Source organism: Hyperolius riggenbachi, chromosome 3 (genome assembly GCF_040937935.1).
Source record: "Hyperolius riggenbachi isolate aHypRig1 chromosome 3, aHypRig1.pri, whole genome shotgun sequence".
NCBI classification, from domain to species: Eukaryota; Metazoa; Chordata; class Amphibia; order Anura; family Hyperoliidae; genus Hyperolius; species Hyperolius riggenbachi.
In genome coordinates, this window is record NC_090648.1 from 305296426 (window position 1) to 305320085 (window position 23660).

Here is a 23660-nt window from a genome sequence, read left to right on the forward strand (position 1 = left end):
TATATTGTACTATGCTCTGTTGATGACTTTATTCTAATAAAGACCTTTTGTAAACTAAAGTATCAAGCTGAAATACTTCTTTCAGTCTAAACTACAACACTTCTAGCGACATTGTTTTCATCAAATAGCTCACCAAGCATACAAGTATTCTTGGAAATACAAGATTTATATGCTAGAGAGCATGTACATTTTTGAAAGGCACTTTGCTTATATCATCCCCTAGCAGGATAAAAGAGGGATACGCTCGAGGGACTGAGCTTGGAATCTCTCAAGATGCTGAAATTGTTCTGCAATATCTTCTAATGAGACGTTTCGAAAGTAAAGACAATTGCTCACTTGGAAACATGGATACTTTCCCAATTTTTAACAATAAAGAATTGAACATGCATAAAAAATACACACACTTTAAAACAACATAGCTTCATGCATTGGATCAGTTATAAAGCACTTTCAGCAAAAGAACACAGTGTTATTTTGTGTGCTTTATATAATCTGATTTTAATAAAATGAAGGCATCAACAGCATAGATTTCCTTTAAAGGGGATTTTCGATTTAAAGCAGAACTACAGTCTGCTAACTCCTTAATAGCTATGTGGTAATCCAATCTGCCTTTGACCCGAAAGAGATGTCTGTGTACAAAAAAAATCTTATGCCATATCGCTGATGGTTCTCTAGCCTTAAAGAATCCTTAGTAAATCAGGACATGTGTATCAATGTTTGTAAAAGGGTTTTTAACACCTCCTTTTGAGAACCACATAACAAATTTCTTGCTGCCATAGTCCAAACATTTTCTTTTCTTTTGATATAATTCTATCATATATCAAGCTTTTGATAAATATTCTATTTCTCCACTTATTTATCACCTCAGAGTGGATCTGAGCGATGGTGAAACTTTTGCAGGGCAAACTGTTTTAATACGGGACCATGTACCTTATTAAAACAGTTTGCCCTGCAAAAGTTTCAGGCTCAGTGCTCATATCAGGAAACTGCATGGAAATTTCCTTTAAAGCAGATCTGGCCGAAGACTTTAAGAGCAGACTTCCTCCTTACAGCTCCATATTTCCAGCTTTGAAGACGAATGGCCTGCTGAGCCCCTAGTCAGAATTCACACTTCTAGGTAGTTGGGAGGCATTTTTCAAAGCAACCCAGGTAAAGGAGCAAATGTGCCTGCTCTTAATGCAGTGATTACTGTTACCTTATTGTGTTAGGTGATAAGTTGATTAGTCCACTTAAATCTCACCATGTATAGACACATAGAATTCATCAGATCTTCCAGTCTGAATTAAAAAATATACTACATAGCATATAATCTATAATAAAAAATGTGATGCAAGGCAGCAAGACAAATGCTTTGAGTACTGGCCTGCCTGTCTTACTTATCTTAATCATGTTCCAAACTGTAGGGGTTTGTGGGCCATTGTCATTCTGCTAGGACAACATAGCCGCTGCCTAGATCTCACAATCCTTTTGGCATCTAGCTCCCACAAATTAAAGCACACCTGAAGTGAGAGGGATATGGAGGCGGACACCTTTATTTCCTTTTAAACAATGCAAAATGCCTGGCTGTACTGCTAATCGTTTACCTCTGATACTTGTAACCATACAGCCTGAACTAGCATGCAGATCGGGTGCTCACCCAAGCCTGACCAGATTAAGCCACATGCTGGGTGATCAGCAGGACTTCCAGGCAACAGGTATTGTTAAAACAAATATGGCCACTACCATATGCCTCTCACTTCAGGTTTCCTTTAATTCAAGGTCACGTGTATGCACGGTTGTCATGTGATACAGGCAGGGCTGTGTTGTACTCGTAGCACTAGTCCAGTTTTCAGATTTTCACTTTAAACTATAGATGAGCTTTAGGTTGTGGTTATAACCAGCATTAGTGCTGTGCATTTCCAGAACTGAATAATTGTGCACAAACCCGACCCATCCCAGGTTTAAAAGTCGCTCTCTGCACTGAGGGACAAAACAACAAAGGGATATACCCTCTACATGTGGTAGTACGATTATATATGTGGCTCAAAGATGGCAAAGTGAAATAAAATAATTAAAAACAGTTTACAAATTGATGCAGTAACGGTAAACTTACCTCCTCTCGTGGAAAACTCAATGGTGGGTTAAGAACTTTAATTTTATTGATCGAAATGAACAAAACTCTCACAGATTGCAACGCATTTCTTGGAAATAGGTTTCCGCTTCTTCAGGCATATAAAGAGGGCAAAATCTCCCATCAGCCGTTGTAGAGCCTAGTACCTCATTTTTAATAATTTTATTTCACTCAGTTTTTTTTAACCACTTCCCGACCGCCGCATGTACAAATGGCGGCCGGAAAGTGGATCCCGCAAGGACCGCCGCATGTACAATTGGCGGCGGTCCTTGTACGGGCATGGGCGGAGCGATCGCGTCATTCGTGACGCGATCCTCCGCTGGGGACTGGCTCCGCCCTCCTCGCGCTGTAACCCGCCGGCCGTTCGGAAGCGCCGGCGGGTTACTAGCACCCGGATCGCCGCATACAAGGTGTATAATACACTTTGTAATGTATACAAAGTGTATTATACAGGCTGCCTCCTGCCCAGGTGGTCCCAGTGTCCGAGGGACCACCAGGGCAGGCTGCAGCCACCGTAGTCTGCACCCAAGCACACTGATTTCCCCCCTGCCCCCTGATCGCCCACAGCACCCCTCAGACCACTGTTTGCACCCAATCACCCCCCTAATCACCCATCAATCACTCCCTGTCACTATCTGTAAACGCTATTTTTTTTATGCCCTAAACTGCCCCCTGCTCCCTCCTGATCACCCCCCCCACCCCTCAGATTCCCCCCTGACCCTCCCGACCCCCCCCCCCCCCCCCCCGTGTACTGTATGCATCTATCCCCCTGATCACCTGTCAATCACCTGTCAATCACCCATCAATCACCCCCTGTCACTGCCACCCATCAATCAGCCCCTAACCTGCCCCTTGCGGGCAATCTGATCACCCACCTACACCAGTAGATCGCCAGCAGATTCAACGTCAGATCACCTCCCAAGTGCAGTGTTTACATCTGTTCTCTACCCTAAACACCCACTAATTACCCATCAATCACCCATCAATCACCCCCTATCACCACCTGTCACTGTTATCCATCAGATCAGACCCTAATCTGCCCCTTGCGGGCACCCAATCACCCGCCTACACGCTCAGATTGCCCTCAGACCCCCCCCCCCCCCCCCCCCCCCTTTCAATTCGCCAGTGCAATATTTACATCTGTTCTTCCCTGTAATAACCCACTGATCACCTGTCAATCACCTGTCAATCACCCATCAATCACCCCCTGTCACTGCCACCTATCAATCACCCCCTGTCACTGCCACCCATCAATCAGCCCCTAACCTGCCCCTTGCAGGCAATCTGATCACCCACCCACACCAATAGATCGCCCGCAGATTCGACGTCAGATCACCTCCCAAGTGCAGTGTTTACATCTGTTCTCTACCCTAAACACCCACTAATTACCCATCAATCACCCCCTGTCACTGCTACCCATCAGATTAGACCCCTATCTGCCCCTAGGGCACTCAATCACCCGCCCACACCCTCAAAATGCCCTCAGACCCTAGCCCTGATCACCTCGCCAGTGCATTGCCTGCATCTATTCCCCCCTCTAATCACACCTTGAGACACCCATCAATCACCTCCTGGCTGTCACTCCCCTAGCACTCCTATCTATCAGATCAGGCCCAATACAACCTGTCATCTAAAAGGCCATCCTGCTTATGACCGATTCCACAAAATTCTCCCCCTCATAGACCACCTGTCATCAAAATTTGCAGATGCTTATACCACTGAACAGTCATTTTGAGACATTTGGTTTCCAGACTACTCACGGTTTTGGGCCCGTAAAATGCCAGGGCGGTATAGGAACCCCACAAGTGATGACCCCATTTTAGAAAAAAAGACACCCCAAGGTATTCTGTTAGGTGTATGACGAGTTCATAGAAGATTGTATTCTTTGTCAAAAGTTAGCGGAAATTGATTTTTATTTTTTTTTTCACAAAGTGTCATTTTTCACTAACTTGTGACAAAAAATAAAATCTTCTATGAACTCGCCATACACCTAACAGAATACCTTGGGGTGTCTTCTTTCTAAAATGGGGTCACTTGTGGGGTTGGGCCCTAAACCGTGAGGAGTAGTCTAGAAAACAAATGCCTCAAAATTACCTGTGAATAGGACGTTGGGCCACTTAGCGCACCTAGGCTGCAAAAAAGTGTCACACCTGTGGTACCGCTGTACTCAGGAGAAGTAGTATCATGTGTTTTGGGGTGTATTTTTACACATACCCATGCTGAGTGGGAGAAATCTCTCTGTAAATGGACAATTGTGTGTAAAAAAAAATCAAACAATTGTCATTTACAGAGATATTTCTCCCACCCAGCATGGGTATGTGTAAAAATACACCCCAAAACACATTAAACTACTTCTCGGTACCACATTTGTTTACTGCAGATTTGCAGAGTACTTTTTTTTACTTCTCGGTACCACATTTGTTTACTGCAGATTTGCAGAGTACTTTATTTTATTCAAATCTGCAGTAAACAAGTCCTGTAGCTAGGTAACGTCCTCCCTCGCTCAGCGCTGGTATTCTGTGCTGAGGGGGCGTGGCCGGTTCGAAGTGCAGTCAGTCATGTGGGCTGTCATGTGGTGACACCCACATGACGTATAACAGTATACCGAGCGATGATGTGCGCTCCCAGGGCTGTAGGCAGAGGAGTTTTAAAGCGGCGATTCTAATCGTCATGAGCTAAGGCGACCCTGGCCAGGGTCGGGGCCACTAATGATAGCTGGATTAACATAACAGAGCGTCTACAAATAGCAAGGGAGGCACGATCCGTCTGTCCTGAGGTCTGACATTCAGCTAAGGTAATTAACTTTTTTTTGTTGCTTCAGCTCGTAAGTCCTTTAAGGGGGGTAAAGCCCATGGTCCTCAAGTGGTTAAATAGCTACTCTTTCTAAATAGGTGAATTTTAAAAAGGTAATAGACCCCTGGGTAGAAGAAGGTTGGGAACCTAAGGTCCGGTATACCAATATTTGTACTGGAAACTCAGTGTAATATTATAACAAAGCACATCCACTGTCGTTTTATTATACTCCTGACTTAATGTTATCTTACAGACAAGCGCATTGTCAGGAAATCCTATTGTGATGCCAGTGACATGTTATGAGCTATGTCGTGTAAAGGCTTCCTTTGAGTAAGTCACCTATGAGCGCTGGAACAACTTCCTGTACTGTGGACTGTGGAAGTCATGTCAAATATAATCTTTATCCGCATGTAGATATATTTACAGACAAGGCAAAAAGGGAAATCTGCTTCTATATAGAAACATTGAGGAGTTGCTTGTCAACAGTGCTTAATATGAAGCTCATGCATGAAAGCACAGCTGAACTTTTCCTGGCAAATATAGCTTTGAAAAGCATTCTATGCAACCAGATAAAACATAAATATCATTTTTCTTAGTTTGCGTCATGTCATATATGCAAAAATTATAATTACATCTGCCATAGTCCTGTATTAAATAATAACAATACGCCTGTGCTTTTCTCTGTCATGACTAGATACAATAGAATACTGAATTTTTTTTATATCATTTCAAAGAGCAGAACACAGGGAGAGACACTGTTTAAAACATTTGGGTCCTCACAAAGTACACTTTAGAGCCCTCTAGGGTCCCCCATGTAAGATGGAATTTTGGAGCACCATCTTGGCCTTGTAATAGAGTATTACCCTCTACCCCACTGATTGTAACACTACTTTGACATGATGACATTTCCTATCAAACTGACTAAATAGCTGACCAGAGATTAGTAACCTAACCTGCCAAACCTAGATGTTGACACAAATCACACAGATCCATGATGCCAGTATCCAAACATCTAGAGTCTACGTTGATTTTTGATTGGCACTCCATCCATTTTTTGTTTTGTTTACTGATACATGGGGCTTGATTCACAAAAGAGTGCTAACTGTTAGCACGGCCGTTTTCGGGCGAATTTTCATGTTTGCGCGTGATCGCGAATTTTTGTGCGCAATTAAACGTTTTTGCGTGCAAACTCGAATTTTAGAGCGAGATCGTTATCGTTTTCGCACAAAAAAGCATTTGCGTGTGAAAACGGTTAATTGCGCACAATAATTCGCGATCGCGCCCAAACGCAAAAAATTTGCACGAAAACGGCCGTGCTAACAGTTAGCACTCTTTTGTGAATCAAGCCCATGGTCTTCTTTGCATACAAACCATCAGGGCAAGAGGTTTAATCAGACACCACAGCCTCATTAAAGTGATGCAAGTGCAAAGCAGTCACTTTGCTTTCTGTGATCAACTGTTGGACACTTCCCTCAACGCTACTCAGCGCCATGACACATCATAGCCTTGCTACATAGGAGTAAGTTTAGGTTTTGTGCGAGTTCTTAGCACACCAGCGCCATATTTCAGCTATACAATTTGCCAGTTTTATTTTCTTTTGTGGATTTCATGTTTTCCCCCCATTCTCCCTTCATTGAAAATCCCCTTTTCTGATATCTAACCTTATTTCCCCCACCACCATCCCCACACACACACACAAAAACCTCCCTTACAATACCCAAACTTATCCCCAAACCAAAATAACAGCCTCCATGATACATTCAATCACAGCGCCAGGGATTACGTTGTAAAAGCAGGAACTCCAATCCACCTCCAGAGGCCCCTCAGCGTATTTTATTGGGTTGCTGAGAGTACACCATACAGCACCCAAAACATAGGAGGGGCCTCTGGAGGTGGATTGGAGTTCCTGCTTTTAGAACGTAATCCCTGGCGCTGTGATTGAATATATCATTGTTTATGTGGAGGAAAAAGGGTCCTACCCCTAACACGGCTGCAAAGGTTGTTGGCATAAAAAGAGAAAGGAAGAGGATCTTGCGTATATCCTTGTGGGGCGCCTCTATTTGCTACAAAAAATAACTGCCTCCGTCCGGGGAAAAAAAAAAAAAACCCTAATGAGAGCAGTGGGATGCTGTTCTCTTCATGGTCTATCATATTCACTATAGGACTTATGCAACTTCTAGTGGTTTTTGTGGAGACTAGACACAGACATTTGTACTGAAATCAGTTACGCTATATGAAATATAGCTTCAGAAAAGTGTGTGTCACAGATAATCAGGTGAGTTTCCGTAGTCTGTGGGTAGCAGTCACACACAATCTCTAGAAGGAACTAGCATAATCAGCTGTGGCTACATACAGCAGATATGGATCAGCTTTACCAGCAGAGTACTCTACACAGGAAACCTGAGTCAGAGCTGTAGTTCCCATAGCACACACTAAAGAGCAGAATACGAGACTATTATGCACTCATTTATTAGAAACCATGCAGATCTTGAAAGATAAAACATTTAAATAACATTTCCTAAAGAGTGTTAATAGCATGACTGTATTATTCACCAGCGTCCTCTTTTTACATGATTTTGGAAATGTACACTATTAATAAAAGTGTGTAGGGTGTGAGGTAATGTTGATATTAGAATATCAGTAGTTTTACCAATATTCTACTATCTCTCTCTGCAAGTTAATTCTCACATGAACTCTTCCCTATCAACGGGTCTACATGAAAAGGGCGCCGGTAAAAAAGGGCGCCTGGTGGAGCCCATATATAGCAACTTCGGCTACAAAAAAGGCGCCTGGTGTAGCCCATATAAACTTTGGCTACAAGAAAAAAAAGGCGCCTGGTGTAGCCCATATAAACTTGTAGCCCATATAAACTTCGGCTACAAAAAAAGGCGCCTGGTGTAGCCCATATAAACTTTGGCTACAAGAAAAAAAAAGGCGCCTGGTGTAGCCCATATAAACTTGTAGCCCATATAAACTTCGGCTACAAAAAAAGGCGCCTGGTGTAGCCCATATAAACTTTGGCTACAAGAAAAAAAAAGGCGCCTGGTGTAGCCCATATAAAAACTTCGGCTACAAAAAAAAAGGCGCCTGGTGTAGCCCATATAAAAACTTCGGCTGCAAAAAAACTCCGGGATGTGTAAATTACTATTCCCCCTCCAGGGCGCCATGGATAGTGGGGGAATGAAATAATTCGGCTTACAGTGCTTGTAGCCCATATAAAAACTTCGGCTGCAAAAAAACTCCGGGATGTGTAAATTACTATTCCCCCTCCAGGGCGCCATGGATAGTGGGGGAATGAAATAATTCGGCTTACAGTGCTTGTAGCCCATATAAAAACTTCGGCTACAAAAAAACTCCGGGATGTGTAAATTACTATTCCCCCTCCAGGCCGCCATGGATAGTGGGGGAATGAAATAATTCGGCTTCCAGCACATGTAGCCCATATAAAAACATAGGCTACAAAAAAACTCCGGGATGTGTAAATTACTATTCCCCCTCCAGGCCGCCATGGATAGTGGGGGAATGAAATAATTCGGCTTCCAGCACTTGTAGCCCATATAAAAACATAGGCTACAAAAAAAAGCAGGCAATAATATGGGCTACAAAGGGGCACCTTGCTGTAGCCGAAAACCTTGTAGCCGAAAAAAAATATGGGCTACAAAGGGGCACCTTGATGTAGCCGAAAACCTTGTAGCCGAAAAAATATGGGCTTCAAAGGGGAGCCCGCTTGTAGCCTATATCAAAACTCGGGCGCCCTTTTCTACACCTTGTAGCCCATATTTCCAGAATAACATTGATGTCTATGGTGACGCCCTTTTCATACAGGCAGCTCGGGCGCCCTTTTCAACCGATCCCCTATCAACACCTAACATTAGCCTCGCCCACCTGCTCCTAACACTAAGGCTTGGTTCACATTGCACAAAAACCACAGCGTTAAGTGGAGCGTAGAAGCGTATCTGTGGACGGATGCAATACATTTCAATGGGAAAGTTTACATTGGTATTATAAAACGGATCCGGTTCCTACGTTCCGCTAAACTGATCGGACGTTCCCGACCTGTACCATTTTCACGGAACTGACACGGACCTGAACGCTGAACGTATGCAATGTATCTCAATGGAAAACGGACAATACTTTACCCATTGGCTAGAAAATGTACCTGAATCGTACCAAAAGATCACTTCCTGTTTTGATTTTCTCTACTTCCGGGGCACAGATCGATGCACACCACGCCAGACACAGCAGGTTCCAGGCTATCTGCTGCATAGGCCCAGCAACATAGGCCCATTGCAAGCCATCCCCCTCTCCAAACCCCACCTTGGCCAACCCCTTTCCCTTTCCCATTGTCCATTTTCCATACATTTTCGTTCATACTGTACCGGAACAGAACGTATGCGAAATGGTTGTAAAACGTGAACAAAACGTATGAAAACGTATCAAACGGAACGGAGAACGGATCCGTTTTGTTGGATCCATCCCAGATCAGGTGCAACGTGAACCAGGCCTAACCTCCCCTTACCTACTCCTAACACTAACCTACCTCTTGTATATGCCTAACACTAACCCTCCCCTATCTACGCCTAACTTTCCCCCACCTGTTCCTAGCACTAACCTCCTCAACTACTCCAGTACCAACACTAACTTACCCCCTACCTATACCCAACACTTACCTCCCTTTACCTACTCCTAACACTAACTCTCCCCTATATGCTGTATGCCTACATATACTTAACACTAACCCCCTCCCTTACCTACTCTTTGTATAAGCCCAACAATAACCCGCTAACCCTGCGTCACTAAATTACAATAATGCGGAACATACATGAAAACCCTGCACCTAAATTACCCCCTCGGATCTCACCTATATTATAGTTTAATGCCCATTTCCGCTCCTCCAATGTTTCGCCAATAGCTGGAGTTCCTCAATACTATAGGTGAACTCCAGCACCCAAATTATACACTGAGTACCACTAGAGATGCTTAATACATAAAAGTCTATAATGGTGCCAAAATACCATCTGTGTCTCGCGCCCTTTCTATCCGATTCGTATATTTTTATTTTCCCATTACAAATGACATAAATTGCATAGGTGTGGATTCTTCTGCTGTGTTACAAATCACAAGGGGATTGGAAGAGCGCATAAGCCTGCATATATATGACTTTCTGCTTTTCAGCATGAATTTCACCACTTCAAGCTGAAACTGCAATTTATCGCCTATCATAAATCTACGTCTGAGCTTACAGTTTCTATCCATTTGCAATGTTTGCTCATTATTGCACAGAAATGTAAATATGAGGGTCAGGCATACCTAAGAGATCAGTGCATTTCAAGTACATTCTTTAAAAAATAATCTCTTGACAAGAATCAGCTTGCAAATGAGCATTTCTGGAAAGTGAGAGCAGGCCTGGAGACTCATTAGAGACCACACTTATTGGAAGCTGACAAGTTAGCAGCGATTACATGCAGCAGTTATTTACTGCACAATCATTCTGACAGGGAGCAGACAAAATTATTCCGTTCGTTATGGATAAATCAATTATTTAGCGGTGAATATAGCCAGGCACCTTGAGGCTCAGATCACAGTGACGTTCACGTCAAATGGCAAGAAAACATGACAAACTACTTTCTGACTTTTGCCATGAGCTTTCTTTTATATTTTCCTATTGACTGTCTGTGGCAAGAGAACAAGATGTATTGGGGTTAATTCACTTTACCCCATAATATAATAAACTCAACATATGCGAGCAGTGCTCATTAAGTTTACCAGGGTTTTTTGCTAAACAAGCGTACCAGCGCCTCAAACATGGTGGCCCAGCTGATAGGACCTGTTGTACATCTGATGAAGCAAGCAAAGTCCACAGAAACGCGATTGTCCATTAAAGTGCTCAATAGAAGTTTTATCCCACATCTCTGAAATAGTGCTTTGTTTATTGTGTTACACCTCAGTCGGGAGGTGTTTTTTTTTTGTTTGTTTGTTTGGCCCTAGAAAATGCCATAGGAGTGCGTTAATCTTTTTCCTGCACCACACTACCCGGAAAACCTGAAAGGGGACAGGCTCTGTTGGTAGTTGCAATTCTTGCAACCTACCTTTGTGAGTATAAAATCATACTTTTTTTATAGTCCAAATACTTAGACAAACTGCACCATTTGAATCCCGGACTTCTTTATAATTTCTCATTTAAAGAAGGTGAGATATGGGAAAAAAATGTATCCAGCCGTATGCGTGAGAAAATTGATTTAGGCTGCTTATACACAGGGACTAACTAACGTGCGCCTGTAACGCTCCCCCAACGCACAGCAATGTAACTCAAGTGGGCTGTTCACACAGCCCACGTTGCGTTACATGTAACGCTGTACGTTGCCCGGAAAGTGCAGCATGCTGCGGCGTTAGAGCGGCTATAGCCGCGTTAGACTGTTTACACATGCGCAGTAGGGGGCGGAGAGGAGGCGGGGAGAGCCAGCTACAGTAGCCGCGCACATGGCTACTTAATATTCACTGCACTGGCGGCCACTGATTGGCCGGCGGGACCACGTGATGCGGAGTGTCTCGCTCCGCGTCACGTGGTCCCGCCGGCCAATCAGCGCCACTCTGGGAGACTTTATCGGAATAGAGCCGCCTAACGCGGCTCACTCTACCGTCGGCTCTTGCAGCACCATACGTTGTGTTAGGTGCACGTTGTGCGACCTTAACGTGGCACCTAACGCAACGTCTTGGTGTGCAAGTAGCCTAAAGGAAAGTTCATGTCCAATTAACTGACTCAGGGCTTGGTTCATTTTTTTCTTTTAGCAGCGCAGTTTAATGAATCAAGCCTTATATGAATATTCCTCAAATGTGAGCTCTTCAGCATTCGCACAGGGCAGCATTACAAGGAAAGGGGCTCCATGGGAGCCAAGCTCTCACACCTTAAAATGATGGCATTCTAACGTCTAGTTTCCTTTTTGTTTATCACATAATAAATGTATTTATTTTCTGTAGTCCCATTTGTGAGGTTTTTCTTCAAGTCCTGTTCTGGCAGCTGAACGGAGTTTAAATATTCCAGGGCTATATAGGACAGCTTATACATGTGTCAGTGACTTCAGCAACCTGCTATAGTGAATATACCCCCTGAAAAACACATTCCTCGGAGTGTACATCTTCTCACACCTAAAGACGCAAAACAAGAAGAAAATATGTTGTTTTGGAACTCGGATAAAGTTGAGTAAATACATTTTCACATATGAATCTTCAAGCTGTCAATGGGCCATTGTTTCCTAAGTCACTTCCTCAGATTCATATCCTGACTGGCCAGTGTAGCATGAAACACTGTTGTTCTCTGGGACAATACTTGTAGTGATACCTGCACAGATTGCATGAGTGTGTCATCAACACTGCAACGTCAGCACGAAACTGCAAAATCCCGCACACAATGTGATCTATGTAAACAAAGCTCTGCTCTGTCCCACATCGCCATAAAACAATAACTTCAAATAGCTGGGCCAGTGCACTAAACGGAAAATTACACAACACACACAGAGTTCTATTTCTCTTTCAAGGGATCTTTGTTGAATTTTTATGTTCTGTGTTGCAGAAAATTCTTCCCAAGTTGTCTTATATGGAATAAGTGAAAAAAGACTCCACAGAGTTGTATTCCCAGGGTTGCCCCTTGTCATTTGTTTAGTGACATTCTGTACTTCATCACTGACATAGTTATGGGAATATAGCTTTTAGGTTGAGCGTTCATCACATCTTCAGCATAGAGCTATGACTAAGATGTTGCCATATTGCAGATGTATCTGTAAAAATTTAGTAACATTGGCTGGACAAGCAAGCAGTCCACTTGGGTGCCCCTACCCTTTTCCAATATGGCTACCAGGTGATTTCTCTGGGAGTATCAATACAGCCTGGTTCGTTTGAGTGTTTGCTCAAGAATTTTGGGAGCTGGAACCTAATTAGTAGTGAAATGCACACAAAATTCAGAAGGCCAGAGAGCTTTAAGTCAGCCTCTTGTCCAACAGGGTACCACCCTGCTCTAGAAGTGCAATCTTCCAACAAACAAAACAGATTACAAAGGATCTACCTTTTGAGGCAATTCCACTCCCCCTCCCCCCTGCAATTCATGCACAGACGCATTCCGATTGCTCGTCCCCCATCGATGTCCAAAGTATATGCACACAGGGAGATGTTGCTTGCTTGGCAGTTGGAAAAAGCTGTTATTTCCCACAATGCAATGAGGTTCACAGACAGCAAGCTGTCAGGGTCTGGAAGCACGGACACACAAGCACAGGGACATGGGACGCAGAGACACTTGCTAATTATTATATAGGATGGTGGCACAGCATTTCAGGTGTTCTGCCCTCCATAACTAGTAGGAGCCAGACTGAGGGAAGTCTTTCCAAATTACATTCTGTATTCATTGGCTTGCACTACCTAGGACATGTGCATTTTGTTGTAAGTTATTTGTGGATTCAAGGGATGGTAATCAAGAACAGGTAAACAAAACCAGCCTGTTGCACAAATTATTATTTTTTTATTTATATAGCGCCAGCATATTCCTCAGCGCTTTACAAAGCACAATAAGACAACATTGGTACAACCAAAAAATGTACAGCAGGGTCTCAAGCAATATTCCATTAATGCTATATACTGGATGTCTAGATGTACACTTTAAGACAACACATTTAAGAGTCAGCTTCAAACGTGATAAAATATAAGGAATAACAACAGCATATTACTCTGTCAATGCTGAAAGACTGGGGAATTGCATTTTAGATTGTTGAGACCTGCTTGACAAGTTAAAACCTATCACTACGGTTTCTTTGCCATACAGAGTTAATAATTATCATAATCTATAACTGCTTGAAACAGATACATGCCAAAAAAATGACACCAGGCACAGGATGAACTACAGGCACCATCTCTGTACAAATCCCAAAGAACTGGTTTGTCAGGAATTGGGCGTAAGGTCCCCATACTCCCCACACCCCAAAGCAGGTGATCAAGCATACAGTCTTTGGCTTAACTGGTTGAATAAGGCACCTGTGTCCAGCTGATCTATAGCAGAATTGAAGTTCACTCTTCAATCACCAACTACCAAGTTCTGACATCCAAAACAAACACTGATAAGGGACGACAATGATAGGTATCAGATGGGGTTAAGGGTTGGATTGGGATATTATTTCAGGAGGTTTAGGTACAGAGATATAGTGGGAGAGTTTTTGATTTAACACTTAGGGTAGAGAGGTTAGGGTTGGGCTTTAAGAGGTATTGTATGCTATGAGGGGAGGTTGGGCATCAGGAAGTAGGTTAGGGATTGGCATCAGAAGGGAGTTGGGCATTGTTTAGGGACAGCTGATCATCAGTGAACAGGGGTCTACATGAAAAGGGCGCCGGTAAAAAAGGGCGCCTGGTGGAGCCCATATATATACCAACTTCGGCTACAAAAAAGGCGCCTGGTGTAGCCCATATAAACTTCGGCTACAAAAAAGACGCTTGGTGTAGCCCATATAAAAACTTGGGCTACAAAAAAAACAAGGCCCCTGGTGTAGCCCATATACAAACTTCGGCTACAAAAAAACTCCGGGATGTGTTAATTACTATTCCCCCTCCAGGCCGCCATGGATAGTGGGGGAATGAAATAATTCGGCTTCCAGCGCTTGTAGCCCATATACAAACTTCGGCTACAAAAAAACTCCGGGATGTGTTAATTACTATTCCCCCTCCAGGCCGCCATGGATAGTGGGGGAATGAAATAATTCGGCTTCCAGCGCTTGTAGCCCATATACAAACTTCGGCTAGAAAAAAACTCCGGGATGTGTTAATTACTATTCCCCCTCCAGGCCGCCATGGATAGTGGGGGAATGAAATAATTCGGCTTACAGTGCTTGTAGCCCATATAAAAACTTCGGCTACAAAAAAAGTCAATAATATGGGCTACAGAGAGGCACCTTACTGTAGCCGAAAAAAATATGGGCTACAAAGGGGAGCCCGCTTGTAGCCGAAAACCTTGTAGCCGAAAAAATATGGGCTACAAAGGGGAGTCCACTTGTAGCCTATATCAAAACTCGGGCGCCCTTTTCTACACCTTGTAGCCCATATTTCCAGAAATAACATTGATGTCTATGGCGGCGCCCTTTTCATACAGGCAGCTCGGGCGCCCTTTTCAACCGATCCCGTGAACAGAGCTGAATATGAAGACAAAAGTACTGTTGCAAAGCCGAAAGTAGAATATTAGTAACAGGATTGTACTGATATTCTATTTGCACTACTGTTGACTACTGGCATCACCCAAGAACCAAAATTACCTTCCATATAAATCAATGTACCCTTGCACCTGGCTTTGGTGCTCTGGGGCTTCATGGTGACCACAAAATTGCTCTGTTGGCTTTGATAGTTTATTGGACACTTTTAGCATGACCAAACTGAGTCCTTCCTTACAGTATGTTTTTAAAGTGTTCAAATAGTTTCCCAGCAAAGTTGAATAGGGAATGCTTCAAATTTTCTCTAGTTCTCAAGGATCCCTACCTTCCCTCTTTTCTTTGATCATTTGCAGTTTAAAACGCTATAGTCATGAGTTAATTATATGTGACAATTTCTATTTATAAATCTATTTATAATATCTATTTATAAAGCTATGTTAACAGGGTGGTGTGAACTCAGACACTGTGGACAATAACAACCGCCATGGCTGAGAATTGGGAGTTGGACCATTGCGGTCACATTGTCTGCAACAGATCTGATAAGCTTGACCTTTAGTGAAGCCTGATGTCCGAACGGCTGCATTGTTTTTCCCACTCCTCCGCCTCCCGGAAGCCACTTCATTGCACGCCACTCCACCCACCGCACACAGCAAGAGACATGTTGATAGCCAAGAAGTTGATGATGTATCAATATAGTGTCATCAATGCTCTGTCGTCCAGCAGGGATCAGTACATGATCTCTTGGGTGTCAGAGATCCCCAAGGATCCCCCAGTGAGTATGGGGTTAAAGGAAACTTGAGGAAAAAAGGTCTCCCTCGCCGTCCTCCCGGGCCACCTCGATTCTCTGCTACCTGGACCAGCAATTCCTGTGTTTGCTGCATACAGCACATATGCAGCACAGTCACGACGTGTCGAGCTGACTGAAGAATTTACCAAACCAGCTACCAGAGAATTGAAACAGCCCAGGAGGACGGCGAGGGAGCACACATCCTGAAGGTGGCTGGAGAAAGCCCTTGGATGCATATAAAACATTTTTTTTTCTTGTCTCAGGTTGGCTTTTGGTGATAAATAGTATACAGAAATGACTGGACCCAAGATAACACTGAGAGGTGACTTTAGAGATGCCTTGATCTGGGTCTGCTTCAAAAAGAGGCTACTGAAGCAGGAATGATGGTCAGCAGGAAGAGACTGCAGTTTGTATCAACATTTCAGCAATACTTAATAATGCTAATTAGCTATTATATTTCAAATCTGGCCCCATGGAATGCAGTAAAATCATATTTATATGCCTGGCAATATAATTTCTACAATCTTGAAATTAGCACGCCCATTAGACATTGGCATAAAATTAGAAGGAAAAAAACTCCAATATAGCATTCTGCTACTGCTAAGTAATAAGTAACTGTTTGGAACATCAACGTGTGGTCTTTGTCCAAGTGTTCTGTTTTTGTGTCAGGATTCTGCAGACAGATTTCACAATAGGCTGTTGGACTGATGTGTGGGAAATGTGGAGAGTGAGCAGTGTAGAGGGAATCCTCAGTCACTCAGGGTGTGGAATAAAGATAAAGTGACTCACATGATGTCTGGCCAAGCTCTCACTAGTATCTGGGGTGGACATTATATAAAGAGCTATTTCAGGTCTATGGAAAATTCTGCCAAAACACTCTTTATAATCACATTTCTAAACTATCCATTGATCATTTTTACATTTATCTCGTGTGTGATGCTTCTGTGGTTAATTCTACCATGTAGCAGCACTACATGGTTACAATGGGTTTATTTTCATTTGAGGTTTAAGGCCGACCTCCAGGCTTGCTTGTAATAACAGAAATATGTACATGCTGCATTCCTACAATAGTAATTGTTTATTCTAAAAGTGTCTGTTTTTGAAGTATGCAGTGGAGCTCTCCTTCTTAGCTTAGGATATGGCGTGCCAAGGTCTGTCTGTCAGCACAACAGACCATACAATCTTGGATCAGGGAAAGACCGGCACCATCCACTTGTATTATGCTCTTTTATTTAGTAGTCATATAGCAATTACAGCAACGTTTCGGAGCAGCCGCTCCTTTCTCAAGCTAGGCACAGAATGACACCTGTGCCTAGCTTGAGAAACGAGCGGCTGCTCCGAAACGTTGCTATAATGGCTATATGACTAGTCTACTAAATAAGAGCATAATACAAGTGGATGGTGCCGGTCTTTCCCTGATCCAAAAGTGTCTGTTTTTGGAATCATCAATAAGAGCTTTTTCAATTAACAGGGTGGTATGCCTGTAGTTATGGTCACTGAGACTATTCTCTCCTCTGAAGCCCAGTGTTGCCATGTTTCCTTGTATGCTAAACTGATTATCCACTGTGAGGCTGATCCATTAAGACAGCTGCATACAAAACTGGAATTGGGTGAAATGGTTGTCCATGGCAACCAAAAACATTTCAACTGTTCAATTCAAAACAATTCTGGTTGGTTCGCATGGACAACTGCTGTATGTTTGCTCTGGTTGCCCAGTACAAGAGTATACTGTGCCTTCTACCTCAAAAGGTGCCTAGTAGAAGACCTGACTGCAATCAGTGGAAGTTATCTTTCAACTTCTATTGGTGTGCTGAGCAATGTGCTAAGCAATGTCAGCTCGGGGAGTGCTTTCTGATATCATGGCCATTATTCTCTAGGTCACATTTTTTTAATCAATAGAAATTTATAGGCGTAAGGTTGAGAAGCGATAGGCTGCTGATGTTTGGAAGGGAGAAAGAAAAGAAGTGATTGCCTTTGTTTTTGCTAAGGAGTGGTTGCAGAACCCATGATCTAACAACATTTTATGACTATTAGGCAATCAAGTAAAATTATCTATGGAGGTTTGTAGGCAATCAGGTACAACAGGTGGGACAACACAATTCCAAGATCCTGGATCCAATGATGGACTTCTGTCAGATAAGTGTGCTTAACATACTTGCACTCCCCTCCAATCATGTTGCATACGGATACCGCTGGGAGTTCCCCTTTCAGGAACTGATTTTGAACATTCAAAAGTTGCACTAGTGAACATGGCAGTAATCACAAGAACTTTCTCAGTCTGCTATTTCCCAAAATTCAACCTATGTCAGAGGGACAGAACACTTACACAAAGCCACAGTACCAAGTTACAGTATATGGTCAGCTTGAAGCCAACTTTTCCAGTGAGCAGAACTACTGGACAACTGGAAAATTGCCCATGGATAAAGAATAGAGCGGAGGCAAGGAGGGTCTACCATTGCATCTGTTTTAGAGGTTTCAGTTGCAGCGGCCTTGTTCATTTTAATATCTCAGGCACCCCATCAGCGTTACACTTTTTAATGTAACCATTTCATTAATGCAGCTGTGGGTTTCTCTTAAATTGATGGAGGTTCCAGGAGCTGCCTGATTTCCAGGTCAGCGGTTCACAAAGTACCAAAGGAAGGACCCTCAGACACTTTTAGTGACCCTCAAGTCCCATTGACTTCAATGGATTTCAATCCTCATTTTTTTTGCAATAAAATACCTTGTACATTCTTAATATTTAGCATGAATTAAATCATGAATTTTAACTAATCAACCCTCTCTACAGGGCTACCGTGACATTTTAACCTGTGGTCATTTGAATTAGGTCTATAGGTCATCACCTTCCTGACAAATGGCTTTTCATGTTAAGATTCATGCTTTCCAGTCACTCCTCAAACATACATATTTCCTGGAGAAAAACTTAGTACAATAGCACTTAATAACCAGTAGCAACTTATAACAGCCTAGTTACTGTGTCTCACAACACACTTCTCTATATATAGATTTTCCATATAGATTTCTGGGAGAATGCATACACTCTATGCATAATGTGTTGCGCTGTGCTGCCACATTTGAACTCACTGCCTATACAATTGTAGGGGCATGTTCCCATCCTTACACTGCAATGGATTGTGTTATCCTATCATGCTGTCTACAATGCTTTTATGGATAGTGTGCATGAAAATGTGTGCGGTTCATAGTAATTGATCATGCCATAAAACAACAAGTGTAGGTTGCGTTTATCAACACACATTGGGGTATATTCACTAACCAGTGGTAAAATTGCAACGCACAGGCAAACACATTGCAATTCTGATATCACACACATGCGCCTATGTTACTCCGACAACCACTTGGGGTATGTGTATAAACGGAGGATGGAGCCAATGGTGGCTACGGACAGGTAATGCATATACACTGAGGGGGGGGGGGGGGGGCAGAATTGGTGGTTTCGACGGGCCAAAATTGTGCAGCACATCCGATCGACATGCTCAGCCTAAAATCGGTTGCATCATTGATTGGGCATGCACTTGGCGGCACAAATTTTTACCGATTCGATAATTATGGAATCTGATGGTCGATTGGCCACCAAGTCGATAGATATATGGGCACTGTTACAGATTGCTTCTAAATTTGCGAACAGCAAAGTGCTATGTATACAGCACAGTAATCCAGAGCCAGCAATTATAATACACATCGGACTGGCTGGTCAGGATACTGCCCTTTCCACATAGAATTTGGTGTTTCGCTTCAGGTATTATTCAACTGCCCAATCCCACAAGTGTTTGAAAGTCATAAAGTTATCAGTTATTGTACATAAATAGTTACATAAATGGTTTTCCATATTTCATACAATTCTTCCAAATACACGAGACATAATCCATTAATTTTGTTCTTACATCTCCACTGCCCTTGGAAACTTAAGTGCACTTTGAACCCTGTACGATGTCTTTTGATCTCTTTAGGATACCAGTATAGGCAAATACATGACACACCACACCATTTTACTCCTGCAGTGCTACCTTGCCAGCTCCCAATACCATGACAATAAGCATGGTGCTAGTAAGGGGAACACCAGACCATTCACCACAGAAAGGTCTAAGCATACATTGTAAAACCCCTTTAACAACTTAATTTAATAAAACACAGTATCTCTATTATGTACTACAACAGCCCTGATTCAATAAACCTTCCTACTGAATATTTAAAGGGGCACTATGGCGAAAAATTGTAAAATTTAAAAAATGTGCAAACATATACAAATAAGAAGTACATTTTTTTTCCAGAGTAAAATAAATTACTTTTCTCCTATGTTGCTGTCACTTACAGTAGGTAGTAGAAATCTGACAGAAGCAACAGGTTTTGGACTAGTCCATCTCTTCATGGGGGAGTCTCAGGGATTTATTTATTTTCAAAAGCACTTAGTGAATGGCAGTTGCTCTGTCCAACTGCCAAACAATTGTTTATCGCGCAGGGAAGCTGGCCAGCATCATTGCTTAAATGCTTTTTAGGGAATATCTTTATAAAAAATAAAAGCCTTGCTGAGAATCCTCTATGAAGAGATGGACTAGTCCAAAACCTGTCGCTTCTGTCAGATTTCTACTACCTACTGTAAGTGACAGCAACATAGGAGAAAAGTAATGTATGGCTCATTTTACTCTGGAAAAAACCTACGTGTTATTTGTCTATGTTTGCACATATTTTAAATATTAAAATTTTTCGCCATAGTGCCCCTTTAAACAGGATCAATGTCATAATCTGAAGATACCTTTTCATTACCTGGCAAGTGAAAAAAATGCTAAGTACGCAAGATCAAGTCTACATCCACAGTGGTGTGTTGTGGTGTGGAGTAACAGGCGCTTTGTAACGTGGCTTACCACACTGCACCACCTATGCAATGTTCACAGTGTGGAGGAAGCATTGTGGTATAATGGGTTGCAGCATCCTAACGCACTGCAAAATGCACACGTTAAAAAACTAAAGCATAATTTTCATTGACTGTATGCTTCACTGTACCCAATGCAATGTGAGCATAACGTGAGGTGCCGCTGTCCCAATTTCTTGCACTGAGTTCCTGCTGTCACAGGAAACACAATGGTCACTCATAGCCTAAGAAATTATATCAAGCTTAAACTGATTTGGGACAGTTTATTTAGAGTACTTTGTTTGTTGTTGCTGCAGATTGAAAAAGTAGTTTATTGAGGTCGTGCGAAAACATCTCTTGTGAGAAATCCAAGCAGACCATATACGAATTGATTTTTCTATTCAATTCCTGGCAGATTCAATCACTCTGATCGACTCTACCAGAACTCCGTGGCAACAACATGTCCACTGGATCGATTCTAACCTAAAATTAATTGCAATTTTCAATTGGACAGGATGGAAAATGTAAGTTAATAGGTGGCGGGGCAGGAGCAATGGTTAATCGATGTGTGTGACATTTAAAGAAAAACATTTCTTTATTACAGCTGATACAAATCCTGCAATAAATCTGCAGAGTTTCTACATTCTACTTTCATAGAAGCAGACATACTGTTAACATACTGTGCTTTCAAATGAGCTTATTTGTCTTATCTGCCATGGCAGTCAGGTCACACGGGGAGAGATCAAATTCCAACTTGCGATTAGTCCAAGGGGGAATTAGACAGGCTAAACTCTCTAAATGCATAAAGGGTGCATTTCTCATTGCATTCCTACTGTCCTGTGCAAGAGTTCAGGTCCACTTTCAAGTTTATTGTTTTCACTTACTGTACTGAATCAACAGTGACATCCAACAGGATCATGCACTGTCTTTTTAAGATTTGCAGCATCAAAAGCATGGACTAAGTTATCAGGTTTCCTAATATGTTTTACTTCCTGGTCCAGTGATGCTACTGTGTATGAGTTCTGTACTCTGCATACATATCTTACTATATCATACAATACACTGCAGGAAGTGTTGAGAAGTGATTGCACTCCTGATAAGACACTCCAGCTTCCTTATATAATCACCGAGCATGCATATTAATAAGAAAATTATAGGACTAAAAATAGACAGAAAATCAGCCAAGCAAAAATAGTTCAGGGGGAAAAAAGTAGCATGCATTACTGACCTTTCTACCTTCTGTCTCCCTGATATTGCCATGACAAAGTTTCTTCTCTTCAAATTCACAGGAGTATCTGAGCATGAGGTGAGAAGGAATGAATGGCTTCTCTGGCTTTGTCAGCTCCAGGGATCTGGCTGGAAATTGCTGTGACATGGGCTTGCCCACATGTGGCATAGGTAGAGCTGTATGAATTGGCTTTGAGCCTACAGCTGGCTGTCTTAACTTGGAGGACGCACCAAGCACAGACATACTTTCTTTAGAAGGGTTTCAGCTCTACAGACCAAGTGAAAAAAGTACAGTTTGTAGAGCTTTCTCAAGTACCGTCCACACTCCGCTCAGCTCATTTTCTAGCACAGAAGTGAAAGTCTCTGCCATGTGTTTTCCTAGGGATTAGAAATGCACTCACTTTCATTACGTGTCTAGGATTCTGTCTTCATCCAAAACTCTCTCTCGCATACACACACAGGGTCTGCTCAGCCAGTCAGCTGCAATGTAAGATTAAGCACTCCTTTGGGGCTGGAGACGTTTGAAGGTAGCATTCACAGATCTGTGTGTCTGGGATTAAGCTTTATTCTCCACCTCTACAGGCATTTCAAGTATGGCTTTTCCCAGAATGAAAGCTAAGCGCAACCCAGGAAAAAAGCATGAAGCAACTTCTAACTGCAACTGTCAAAAGTGCAAGACTCCAGCAGCTCTAACTGGTGACTGCACTCACAGGCAGCCTGCATTCTTTCTGAGAAAAAACATCTCTCTCTATTACCAGATCATGAGGAGAAAAAGAGAGGGGGGGGGGGGGGGCAGGACCTCATCAGTGGCCAAAACATGCAGCTGTTCAGCATGCTTCTCAGCCGGAAACATACTCAGCAAAACTGCTTGTTGTACTGCTGCTGCTTCCTTCCACTTGACAGAAGAAAACATTGTATTACATTTAACTTACCAGATTTTAAAAAAGAAAATACCAATATGTCAACGTTTTACCCTTTTGTGCAGTCCATTTTTAAGTTTTCGCTGAATTAGGGCTTGTTCACACCATGAGCGTTTTTTTCTTTTTACTAGTGATTTTTAAAATTGCTTTAAAAGCATTTGAGCAATGTTGCTCTTTTGTAGTATTCTCACATGAGCAATGAGCTTTCTTTCTCAACGCGAACGCGGGTCCTGCACCATTTCCAGAGAATTTGTGCTACAATGCAAGGTATAGGGAAATCGCAAAGCGCTTGAAAAAGAGCTTTGAAAAGCGATTTGGTAAGCTCTGTTATAAAAAATAAAAAAAACATTGTAATTATTCAGTTCCAGGTCAAAGCATTCACTTCATGATTGTCGTCAAGAAGTAAAGTAAAAATTGCCAAACAAAAACGCTTAGAAAAGCGATAAGCGCTTGCGAATGTACTGACGATTTATAATGTGAACTAGGCCTAAATGTTAAAAATATTTACAATAATAAATTACACAGTGCACAGTTGTTGGCAGGGGCGTTGTTAGCCCCAAACATCAGTGGCATATGTACGGGATCTATTCTGGGGTGCCCCAGATGTCCCCCAGGCAAAGTCAGCTGTGGTGCCTCAATAACGGGTATGCTGAGAGCTGTGGTACATCAATCAGGGTTATGCTGGATGCTGTGGTGCCTCTATGTGGGCATACTAGGTGCTGTGGTGTCATGCTGGGCACTGTTATGCCTTTATGGGGGCATGCAGGGAGCTGTGGTT

At 42.6% G+C, this 23660-nt stretch overlaps 1 protein-coding gene across 10 annotated transcripts in view; it reads right to left on the minus strand.

Moving 5' to 3' along the window:
- NAV3 (neuron navigator 3) overlaps positions 1 to 23660 on the minus strand; it is an 805693-nt gene that overhangs the window by 403824 nt on the left and 378209 nt on the right. For 8 of the 10 annotated variants that reach the window (XM_068276633.1, XM_068276635.1, XM_068276634.1 and 5 more), the window contains exon 1: positions 21964 to 22208. The exons of the other annotated variants lie outside the window; for them this stretch is intronic. In XM_068276633.1, the coding sequence (XP_068132734.1) occupies positions 21964 to 22206 (243 nt within the window). In that variant the 5' untranslated portion in view covers positions 22207 to 22208. Of the gene's footprint in view, positions 1 to 21963; positions 22209 to 23660 lie in introns of those variants that run through there. 10 annotated transcript variants of the gene reach the window in all.